We start from the raw sequence: 13,260 nt of genomic DNA on the forward strand, positions 1-13,260 counted from the left end.
TATAGAACTGTCGACGAAAGCGGATAAATTAAAAGTAGATCCTGCGATATTGTGAAGGGACAATACCATAAAAAGTTCTCTCATCGAAAGGATTAAGTTTGAATAAGTAAAACATATTTCAATAATCTTCTATCTTTTATTTTCTTAAAATCAAATAATAATTTTTTATATAAAGATTAAAAATAAGAAATAAATAATATTGGTCATTAACGTATATTTTCTATATTAACTTTTTCTTTTCTATGTCTATTTCTTGTCAATACAATTTTTCAAAATAAAAAATATCATTTTTATTCGAAGTAACTAATATGTATGAACGAGGAGAGATTTCTTTTGATCTTAAAGAACAGTTAAGTCGCAGAAAATGTTCTTATTCGTTGCATACGATTGATCTATCGAATTAAAATGTACGACGATCGACTCGCCGTCGTGGAAACGAGTCTCCCGTGGAAATTGTGCAAAAGCGCTGCCTCGCTGAACCGAAGAAAAGCTTCGTCCCAGGGGAAAGCTCTGGAAACTTGCTGAAACGGAAGAGTGCTTCCTGCCGTCGGCGTCGGTATCCTATTATCCTATTTCGCCTGCGTAACGGACGTACATATAGATAATACATATAGCTGAATTGCATCGAGCGTATATGTACTGTGTCGTTTGTCGCCGTGATTTTGCGAAATTTTGAAATATCAATGTGAAAGTGTGTACTTTTTGCCGGGTGTAAAGTTGAAATGGATTCTCGGTATGAAAATTTTCGTTAGCGTTCAACGGACCGAATTTTATTTCATTTATTTTAACGTAACCGAAACAGAGAATACATTTCGTTTTCTTTTTTCCTATTTAACTTAACGTTTTTAAATCTGCTTTGTACCTATGTTATGGTAACATACGGCACGTTTAAAGATAATTCGTAATAAAATATAATTTAATCGGAAATGTAATTACCAAAAGAATTCATTATTTTGCACGTATTCTACGTATTATATTATATATAACGATACATACGTAACGGATCATTGGAGAAAGCTCTTGTACTTGTGGCGTATGTATATGATGTTCTCTGGCTTTATTCGTGTTGTATTCGCCCGTGTAAATCACTTTCCGCATACATCAAACTTTGGATGTAACATATTGTTCTGAAATGTAGAGAAACGAGACGTGCTCAACATGCAATACGATATTTCGAAGTGAATAATTATTCGAAAGGTGTTCTTGCTTCGGTTTTCTCCCCCTCTCTCCTTCTCTCTCTCTCTCTCTCTGTCTCTGATTTTGTTTTCTGCCAAATAATATTCATATTATATAGGTATGACAACACATACATGACAAAAGAAAACAAATAGTACGATGATAGAGCAGGTTAATATGCACGTTATATTCCTACTTTGTAAAAAGATGAATAGATGATAAAAATGAACAGAAAAGGATAAATATAATAAATATGAGAAAATGAAAAATAAAAGCAGAGGAAAGGAAAGATAAACAATTTTCGACTGATCGCTTGTTTTTTTACCATAAACGAAAGTTTACACTGTGATAAAATTTTGTCAATGAAACGCGAAGTAATAATCTTATAGAGAAATTATCATTAATAAAAATAGAAGAGAAAGTTATTTTCTGAAGATATCTATTCATAAGTTTAAATGATTTTTCTTATTATTTTTATGACAATTAAGCTCATAAATTTATATATACTTTGATCTGATTTTTTTTTTCTTTTTTAATATAAGCTCAATTATAGAATTAGAAACAATGCCTTACTTTGCGGTAATTTCAATATGACATGGAGGAATATATCAGGGAAATATGTAAGTGGAAGAGTTCACAAACCCTGTTTGTGCTAGCGATCAAGTCTCCGGTTGGACAAATAGCTCATCGAGCATTGAAATCTTTGATTTCTCTACCATTTTATATAAATATATAATTATCAATTATAAATAATTTGTAACCATATATATATATATATATATATATATATATATATATATAATAAATATATATGATAATGCATAACAAAAATTTTGATTGAAGTCGAACATTTTTGTCATTTTAAAAGTAATATTAATTTAAAAATGTAAAAAGAAATTAAAACAAGTATCTTTTGACAAATTTTTATCTTGGTTAAGATTTTTCTATAGATAGATATAAAATTAGTGAAATCAAAGAATTAAAAAAAATCGATATTTTCCAACAAACGAACTAGTTTTTACTATATCGAATTTTTTAAAAGTTACTTACTAATTGAACGTGTAGCTCGAGCTTACTGCAAGGTAATAAATATCGATTATCGGTGTTCTCGCTTATGTAGCTGTGTATCGCATGACACAAGTGCATATGATATATGACATAAAATGGCTCTGTGTGTCTGCTAAATTATTAAATACCAAATCATCGAGGGAACGTTATATTTCATCATTATAGATCGTTGTTGGCGTTAAATAACACGTCATTTTACGTATATACAACGGATGTCAAAATAATTGAGATATTCGATACCTCAAAATATTCAGTAGCCACGAAGCACGAATAATTCTTATTTACAATAAAAATAATAAATAGCAGTGACATCGATTCTAATTAACTAAGAAAAATTTCACGTAGAATTTTAAGGCAATTATTATGTTGCTATTCCATTAAACTGTTTATTAATTTTAATTTTGATATTTTCACAAAATGCCCATAGGCCGTTAGCATTTTGTATTTTAAGAAATATTAAATGTTGGGGTTAGAGAATTCCTTACGGAGTGTTCAAATGAAATGAATATTTCTCTAAAATATTATTCCAGCATTAACTGTGTGTGTTTTACGAAATCTCTTCGATATGTTTCTACTTTAATTCGAATTCTACATTAATCCTCATTGAAGAAAGACATATATGAATACACGCGAATAAGTCGCGAACAGTCTACCACATTGACTGATATAGTTATGATGATATATTACTCTACGGTGCTTCAACTACTTTAAAACAATTTACATAAAATAACTACGACGTAAATGTTACCATTATATTTTTGATATTATGAATGACCAATTGAAAAGTAAAATTTATTTTCAAGAAATTTTCCTCGTAACATTATCGAAAATAAAATATATAAAGAGATCAAACGTATTAATGATCTCTGATGGAAAATGAATGATTTCAATTTATTATAGAAATTTTATTTACTAAATACGACTGTGAAAGAGAACGAAATAATTAACGTTGAATATTAATATCGAAATATGTCATTCTTCTGTATTTAATTGCTTTACTTTAACGATTATTAATTAAATTGATTCCAATCTTTCTGTTTTTTCCTTTTTATTTATGAAACTATAAAATTATGTAATTGTTTATTTCAGAAACAGTTTATGATCTGCTCGTAACTACGGTAACGTCAACAGACGACCTCAATTTTTATATTGACGATGGCCTCGACGGATTTCCGGCTTTTGGTTTCCGACCTGGATCTGAAGTAAAACAACCCTATAGACTTTATCTTCCTGAGAAGTTGCCGGCCGAGTTTACCCTGTTGGCTATTTTTAAGCCGATTTCCTTTAGGACTAGCTACCTCTTCGCAGTTCTCAATCCCTTTGAAACTGTTGTGCAATTGGGCATTCGAATTTCGGTAATTCTGAATAATTATATTTATATAATGACGTTTTATTTTTTTTTTTTGTCATTTTTTTAATATCTAGTCTTTGAATCATTCCTATAATATTTTAATGAATCTAAATAATTTAAATAGAATAATATTTAAAATTGAAATTTTCTTTCTTAATATATGAACAAAAATTTGATAATATTTTCCTTCATCTGTTTTTTTTTTAAAGGATGGTCCAGGCTCTAATCAAAACATTTCATTGGTTTACACGAACTCCGATGAACATTCCCATTCGGAAGAAGTTGCCAAATTCACCGTTCCAAAGTTGACGAAAAAATGGTCCAAAATCGTCATCAAAGTGTCTATCACCGATGTTACCTTATATTTGAATTGCCATGAGATGGCTAGGCAGAAGGTAACTAGAATTCCTTTGGAATTAGTTTTTGATACTGCCAGTACGCTTTACATGGCTCAAGCTGGACCACATATTCAGGAGAGATACGATGTAAGTTATTTGAACATTATTAAATTACTTGTTCTCGAAATCGATTTTGAAACTTATAACAATCAAGATGTTTCGTTTCAATGTGGAAGAAATATCATGGAATATTTTTATTAAATTATAAATTATCTTTTAACGAATTGAAATAAATTTCAACAGTTTTTCTACCTCGAAACGAATATACTTGTTATCATTTTAACTTTCTTTCTTTAAAATTCACGAGTTTGATTATGACGCGTAAATCTAAATAAAAGATTCAAGATGACAATAATCTACAATGGAAAGAGAATAAATCCTTGTAAGTGGGGTATAGAGTGAAATCTCCAAACGAGAAATATTTAAATTTGTATGAAATAATAAATTTAAAAAAGTATTTGTAAAATAATAAATATAATAAATTATACATTTAAAAAACGGAAAAAGAACGCAGACGAAATTATATAATTTTCTTTTTTATTTGTTCAGTTATACTTATAATGTTTTTACAGTTTTTTCAAGTTCTATTATCATTCTTATATGAATAGATGAATTGAATCGAAATAAAAAGATGAACTTAACAATGTCATTCATCAGACTCTTCTAGATTTGCGATATAATATAGGTATTCATGAATTTCAAAAAATTCTCTTTAATGTCTTGTCTTGTCAAAAACTGAATGATCGATGAATAAAGATTATCGATTTTATTGTGTCGAACAAACCGCGAGAACGAAGTTGGATCGTTTGTTGAAATATCCATTTTTTAAGTTACATATATAAAATATTCACTTTTCACGATATATATGTAGCCGTATATATTATAAATTATCTCAATAAAACCCAATCAATTTTTTAAAATAAAATATTTAATATTTTTCTGTTAAAGAGAATATATACAATTATTATATTCTCTTTATCATAATTTGTCGTTAATCTGTGTTTAAAATTTATTTAATCGAACGAATATTAAAGTAAAAACTCGCGAAAGGATTGAAATATTACATAATATAGTAAAAATGCATAAAATATAGGATTAGTAATAACCATATGCAAAACATTTTGTAGAGGGACGATTAATCGTTAAACGTGACTCCATTGGCTTTGCAGAATGTCACGAAGCTATCCATGATGATTTAATCCGTACAATAGTCGATAGGAAACGCGTTAATGGTAACGCCGCGAGTTATCTAGCTATGACAATTAGTTTCTATTTGAGACGCATTGTGATTCTCGAGTAAATGGCCGCGCTTTAAACAGTGTACAGGCTTGGTCGTACAAATGATTCATGCGAAACCTTTGTTAATTAGTTGCTACCCGTAATTGTTGCAACGTGGTTCTGGTCAACATTTTGTTATAATTACATTATGTTCTATTGGTGCGACGAAATGCTACAGTAGTGGCGCCATAATTAATAGGATACGTTCACACGACGAATTTTGACCAGACTTGCCATATTTTAGTCTACCAATCGATCATTTCTTTCACCGATGGTATTAACATTAAATCCGTACCACCTGCGTTTAGATATGTCAAAAAGCGGAATTAATTTTCCACCATTTCTTACCAGAAACATTAATCTTCGTTTAATCGATCTCGTTATTACGAATCGTTTCTCGTAATATATTTTACAGGGAACAGATGAAAACCGAATTGTCAGCGTTTATCAAGTTGTTTATCCGAATATTTTACAGGTAAATGCATTGGGCAGATTTAAATTCGCAAATCAGCCAGTGTTACGTAGGTGTATTAATTTTTGTCACTATTCGATTTGAAAAAAATCCAGACTTCTTTTTATTATTATTATTATTGTTATTATTAATAATACTCTTGTTCATTTTATTTAAATTATTCTTAATGATGCCGACATTGATACTGTAATTAAACAGAAAGATGACCATCTTCTAAGCAGTGGTAATCAAAAACAACCGATGTCAATATTCATATGTATGAAACTATTGATTTATTCGAAAATATTCGAGAAAAAATCAAAATATTATTTTTTTTTTTAAAATATCGATATTATATATCCTCGTGAAGTACAACTTAATAGTTTATACGAAATTCCTTTTTTTTTATGGTCAAGGGATTTCCCAAAATCTCCTTTCATTTTTTCATTCCTTCCGCCATAAAATTTGAGCAATTAAAAGTGCAAAATTCGTTTAAGCTTTCGAGCTTTGTAACTCGACAAAATGGACATAAAAAAAACAAAAAAGAAAAAACACTCTACATATCGGTTCGCGATAAAAATTCAACGCATTCTGTGTGAATTGGAAAATACTTAGTTTTAAACCGTTATTTTAAATGAATTGTAGATATACTGATTCAATCAAAATTTAATGTAAACAATTTAGAAACTTTTGAAATTTTCAATAAGACAATGTTACAATAATTATTTGATTATCTAAGTCACAATATGTATTATAGTCATAATATTAGAGAAAGTATAATTATTAATTTAAATAACGAAAGTTTTGATATATTTTTTAACTCATTTAGAATTCAACTTTTCTTTTTCCCTTCTCAAGCATGCCGCATTTTGAAACAATACAATTGAACAAAATTTATAAGCCATGCGATCGTTTGCACTAGTAACGAGACGAAAGAAATAGAAGAGAACGAGAGAGAAAGAATGAAAGAGAATAGCATCGATATTTCGATTTTCATTCAATGTTCGACGTTATATCACCCTTTTAATTAACTCACACCTGTTTTGTTATTTTTTTCTTTTTTTTTGGTTTCCTTGTTCTCTCGTGTTTTACATGCACCCGTGCTCTTGTTTTACTTTTCCCAAGAAAGGAAAACGTTAATATCATTGCAAACATTGTTTTCACAAAGTTTGTGGGAACATTTCTGTATAGATCAAAGAAAATTCTTTTTCTTCTTTTTTATCTTTCTTCTTCTTCCGTTTCTTTCCTTCTTTCTTTCTTTCTTTTTCTTTTTTTTTAGATTTGTTTTCTCTCTCACTGGATTTATGTTCATAAATATTATAAGCACACTAAAAGAAAATAAAGAGTGAAATTATATAAGAGATATAAACGCGAGAAACTCTAAATGCCTCTTCATTGCAGTGTGTCCTTTTAGTGTCACGATACGTCCGTACGGTGGACGTATCGACGCATCAACAGGAATATCGTTCAATTTGTGGCGGATTATTTGAGCGAATAAATCGGCCGGGCGTACCGATTAATTTCACTCGTTGGAATTGATATTTTCGCCATGGCTCTGATGCTTTTAATTTACCTACCTTCGTGTACACCTTGTTTTATCCGATTTCCCATTACCTTGTTTTTTGTTTTCATTTTTCAATAATGATAGAAAAAGAAGAAGAAAAATATTGATATCGTAGTTACTAGATGGCAAAATGAATAAATTTATAAATAAAGGAAGATAAAAATAGGAAGAAAGTAAATACTTGTTACGATTGAAATTATTTTTGGATCTTTCTCTCTCTCTCTCTCTCTCTCTTTATTTTTTCATTTTTTGAGAAAGAAGATAGTTTCTCATTTTTCTTCCAAAACACTTAAAAATCGAGTCATCGAAAGTGTTAGCTTCGCAAATTCATTTTTTCTCTTACTCCATTGACATCAACCGAGCAATGTTGTTCCTACGGGATGATGTTATCGATTGTTTGCCAATGTTTCCATCTCGTAGCTTCACGTCCTTCGCCTCTCTGACTCTTAGCCATCTTCTTTTTTCTCCTCTCACGGTTGACTTCTTGATGTCTTTTCGGAATAACAACGGGAATACCGGGGAGAAAAGTTTTGCAGTCGTTCGAGCTCGCACGAATCGCAACTTCTCTCTCCACGCGGACTAATCTCTATAAATTGAGAGAACGTGGCACCATCGGAAGGAAGGAAGGAAGGAAGGAAGGAAATGAAGAAAGGAAAAGAGAGAAAAAGGAGAAGGACTTCGAACGATAGAATGACAACAAGCAGAGCTTGCATATTTTATATTCGACGTGATATACTTGGCCGAGTTTTCATAAAACTTAACGTGCTTAGTTTGTTTTTTTAAATTAAATGTTGAATCGTTCAACATTACCGTAAAGTTTGCTTAACTTAACTTATGTATATGCATATGTACTTATGTTAGGTATATATACATATATGTATTTGTGTGCATGTGTATATATACATATATATATATATACATATATATATATATATATATATATATATATATATATATATATATATATATATATATATTATTTGTCACACAAGAGAAACATAAAAGTTGACGAAGCAAACGATCTTTCGAGAGAAGCAATGACGACATTTTAGCTTCTGGATGAGATTGCTTTCGAGGAAATACGTGATCTCAATCTTTCGTCTTCGAAGAAAGACAAAACTTTCCTTCCCTCGGTATGATATAGATTTTATTATAATAATGCAATATATTCGAACACAAGGAATACTTGTTCTATCGAAGGAAGTATCTCCATACATACATAGATACATCTTATCTTCTCCACGTATAGTCATCAAATCGCATGGTCGATGAAATTGCAAAATGCGCTCGATGGAATGATCAAGGACAGAGGAAAAATATTTTCATAGAAAGAAAGGAGTGTGTAACAAAATTGAATGTTCTTAGATATCTCTTTTTTTTCTATGAAAAATGATTAACCCTAATTCGAGAGTATATAAAATTAGACAAAGACATTTTTTTTTATTATTATCATCATCATCCTTTTTTTTATTATTACCAATCTAAATTTGAAACTCGAATGTATATATTGTCTATTTAAAAAAGCTCAATGTGTTTGGCTGTTTGTATAACTCGACGCATAGTGTACTATACTAGACGTGCTGCGGAAGAAGGCGAGGATTAAATAAAGAACGAGAGACCGGATGCGATTCATGCTTCACCACTATCCATACCACTACCATCAGCATCACCACGGCTACCACCTCACCACGTACTTACGCTATACCGAGTCACACTCCACTTCCTCGGTGTTTCTCTTCTCTCAAGTTAAGCGCTTCTGCTTTTTAATAAGCACTCTTACGCTCAAAATTACGAGCACGTTTCAAACCATTAATCAACGACGACATTGTGTACCTTATTTTCTAATCCTTTCTCTCTTTTCTTGTATTTTTCTTTCTTTCTTTCTTTCTTTCTTATTTCTTTTTTTTTTCTTTTCTCTCCTTTTTATCTCTTTTTTTTTTTAACTCTCGAAATATACACTGGAGCAAGTCGAGAAAGATCCAAGCTTCTTTCTCGAAGTTTAACGAGGTAATATTTGTAGTAAGGAAAGTATCCTACAAACGGGATACCTATTGTATCCCTGTAGCAAACGACATATAATAAATTTTCTCGTTGAAAGCTGGCTATTCGAGTGTATAGTATAATTTATTCGAGGCGACAACTGAGAGAGAAAAAGAAAGTGAAAGAGAGAGAGAGAGAGAGAGAGAGAAGAGAGAATTAAAGAGAATTCTCTCTCTCTCTCTCTCTCTCTCTCTCTCTTTCTTTTTTTCTCTCTGTTTCAAGACTTTCTTCCTTCGTTCGAGTTTCCCCTCCTCCGTTACAAAGTCATTTGAATTCTCGCCTTCGATCTCTCTAATTCTCAGCAACGTACCGTTATTCCAAGAGTAGTACCGTCATTGATGTCGGGATAGGGAGCCGTACGGGAATTCCCTTCGTACTTTTCCGTGCGCTGAATCGAGAACCGCATCAATTAATTTACGAGTGTGATTTCCGCCGTTACGATCACTTCGAGTGTAACCAACGTTTCGAGCTTTCGATCATTTTACTTACCTAACTTTTCATCCACGTGTAAACACTTTATTTACAGATAAATAACGCCCATGGAAATAACTTCTGAAAGTTATTTTTTGCGTTGAGTTGAAAAGTGAGCTCTTGATAAAATCGATACTACTCATTTCCTACCTTATCGATAACTTCCATTTTGTTTTTATTTATTATATTACAATATTTTATCTCTTTTCACATTATATATGTATATGTGTGTGTGTGTGTGTGTGTGTGTGTGTGTGTGTAGTTTTAAAAAATAAAGAAAGAATTTTCTAAAAATTCGATACGACTGATCGTTGCTTCAACCTCATTGATTTTTCGTCTAATTACTTTTTAACTCATCGATATAAACTTTATATTCGAGTTATGAATTAATCGAAGTTCCAAGAAGTTTTGCGAATTTTCAAAGTATTTTGAAGAAACTTTAGAATGAGATAAGAATGGGAATAAAAAAAAGGAGAACGTTTTGTCTTTACGATGAGAATCTAGCGATAAGAAGAGTCCAAAAGATTTCGTCTGGGGAAGTGTACATAAGTAGAGCGTTGGTCTTGCCTTCGTAATAGAAATATCTACCTCGTTGGAAACGTAACGAGGACGAAGTGAATATGCGCTTCATGTTCTTAGTGTCAGAAAACGCGAAATGTGCTATCAAAGTGCTCAAGCCCAACGAAGTTTCAGCTACGATGCGGATAAAAGTACCAATATTCTTTCGACGATCCCCGATATGTATGTATATACGTCTATTTTTTTGCATACATACATATATAGATACATGTGTGTGTGTATGCACGTGTAAGAGAGAAGAGTAGAGATTACTTCATTGCAAAATGTAAACATTTATAAAACAACCTACGTATTCTCCGTGTGCTACATAATTTTATTACGGTCGACATCGATATATATAAGAACACAAAAGTATCAAAAGTATAGATAGACATTACGATTCTCTTTTTTTTTCTGAAAAATATATATTATATCAAATGTATATATTTTCTGAAAAATGTAAATATTAATTGACGAATTTTTCATACGTACGAAATTATTCTTGTTTTCGTTTGTTTTTCATTTTTATGAAAATTGAGTTGACTATTGCTATATATATATATATATATATATATATATATATATATATATATATATATATATATATGTATTTAAATTATGATTTTCATATGTTCAGTAACAAAACTTTCATTAATTATATCATTTATAATTATATAACTTTGATATATATTATAACATCTATGGGTAATATATATATACATGCGTACTCATATTTCATGTCTAAATTCGAACGAAATATTCGATAGTAACAACCTTTTACGTAATACACTTTAAATGAATATCCATCATGAGCACTAGATTGTCGATCGAAAAGGGAGGCAATTTCGTCCTTTACACGCTCGTGCGAGCTCACGATAAAATTCTATAGCTACCATATAGGAGGCATAGAGATTACATCATTGCGTGAAATTAGCATTTTTAAAAGAGATATCTTCCTAAGCATTTAGCACTTAAACACTTAAGTATTATTTTGCGAAATAAAGAAAAGGAAACAAAAATAGTGGTAGATAGACAAATAGATAGATAGATAGATAGAAAGATAGATAGGAGACATAGAGTATGGTAACCTGATTAACGGTAATCTTTCTATAAAATAATCTTTCTAATATTTCCAAAAGTTCTGGAATTTTGTCGACCTCTGAGAATTTTGCTTTCCTTCGCAACTTTTTTCTCATCCTCGTCAAAATTTTCTTTCTTCTTGCTCTCTCGATGCCTCTTAGTATTCTTTTTTCTTTCTATATCTTTCTTTCTTTCTTTCTTTCTTTCTTTCTTTCTTTTTATCTTCTTGTATTTTTCTTTGTTCCATTCTTGCATTTTCTTTTTCTTTCACTATCTCTCCCTTCCTCCCTCTCACTCTCTTTCTCTCTCTTTCTTTCTTTATCTTTCCTCCTTTTTTTCTATCTTTCATACTTTTTATCTTCTTGTGTTTTCCTCCGCTCCACTCGTACACTTTCTATTCTTTCTCTCTTTTCATCTTTTTGTTTTCTCTGTCCACTTTATATGGTTTCTTTAACTTCCTTCTTCTTTCCCTATCTTTCTTCTCTCTCTCTCTCTCTTTCCCTACCCCTCTCTCTTTCTCTCTATCTCTCCCATAGCGGATTCTTTGTAGCTCTTTTAGTGTTTCGTATTGTACCTGTGATCCTCCAGGCTGTGCCTTGCGTGCACTCGTCATTGCATCAGATTTTTCTCTGTATTTTTTTTACCCGAAAGGATTTTTTTCGCGAACGTTCCATTCATATACACGTTCTTCCAAGTATTTGTGTATACATTTATTTATATTTATTTGTATGTATATATATATATATATATATATATATATATATATAATTTGGTTTAAGTAAAATAAGATTTCAAGAAGTATTGCAATGGAATTTTAAGCTCGACAAACGACAGCCGGTTACCGTCTTAAAGCCATTGTCGTTGCTTAAAGAAAAGAAAATTTGTGATGGAATTTTCACAAATGATCCAACTTGTTTATCACCCATTTTCTTCATTGATTCGATGCTTGATCACATTGTTCTTTTAGAAACGTTAATATTTTTTTCTCGCCTTTTTTTTTCGTTTTTTATTATCATTATTTTTTTCTTTTAAATTATATTAATGAATATAAGAATGGTAGTAATATTATATTTACTTTTAAATATATATTTCTTTTAAATTTTATTATCGTTACATATAAAACTCACGAAAACTTCATAGATAGATAAATCCGACGAACATTATAATTCATTTCATTATATACCTAAATATATTTAAAAATGAAACAAAAGAAATAATTACGATAGAAAAACCGGGAGGTTTTTCAATAGGTTTCAATACCTATATATAAACTTGTCTTGTAGAAACGACCTTGATTGCGTCACTTCATCGTACTCATTTGTTCCCTGAAACATTCATTGGAATAAATTATCCGAAATTCTTGGCGATTCGTTCTATTTCCTCGTATACGTTGGCATTACCATTCAATTAACATCTAATTGGGAGAAAAAGCTGGGTCTTATTTAATGATCGACGATCAAAGTGGTGAATTCATACATTCAACTGCTTACTTTAGAACGGTAATTCAATTTTTTTTTTCTTTTGCAAGTATTAAGAATCGAGTAGGAGAAAGAAAGACTTGAGATTATTCGTAGCAATTTCATGTTTTGTATCTGATCAGTCGTTCGTTATTATTACTGATTATACGCAAGCTCATTATTATTTTAATAAAGTGAAGATATTTATAGTTTATAAGACACTTAATTTAAAAAAAAAGAAGAAATGTATATTATTTGTTTAATTATTAAAAGTTCGTGAAACTAAGTTCTTCTCTTTGCATTGTCATGAATTTTTAATGAAACTGATTTGTTTGAATGAACAAGAAATATAAAACTTAACTTGAAAA

The 13,260-nt window shown here is 30.4% G+C and overlaps 1 protein-coding gene across 2 annotated transcripts in view; it reads left to right on the top strand.

The window, feature by feature from the left end:
* Positions 1–13,260, top strand: part of LOC124422047 (collagen alpha-1(XV) chain) — a 204,594-nt gene that overhangs the window by 62,908 nt on the left and 128,426 nt on the right. For both annotated transcript variants that reach the window (XM_046957944.1, XM_046957945.1), the window contains exons 3-4: positions 3,334–3,599; positions 3,805–4,080. In XM_046957944.1, coding sequence (XP_046813900.1) covers positions 3,334–3,599; positions 3,805–4,080 — 542 coding nt within the window. The remainder of the gene's footprint in view (positions 1–3,333; positions 3,600–3,804; positions 4,081–13,260) is intronic.

Source organism: Vespa crabro, chromosome 2, assembly GCF_910589235.1.
Source record: "Vespa crabro chromosome 2, iyVesCrab1.2, whole genome shotgun sequence".
NCBI lineage: Eukaryota > Metazoa > Arthropoda > Insecta > Hymenoptera > Vespidae > Vespa > Vespa crabro.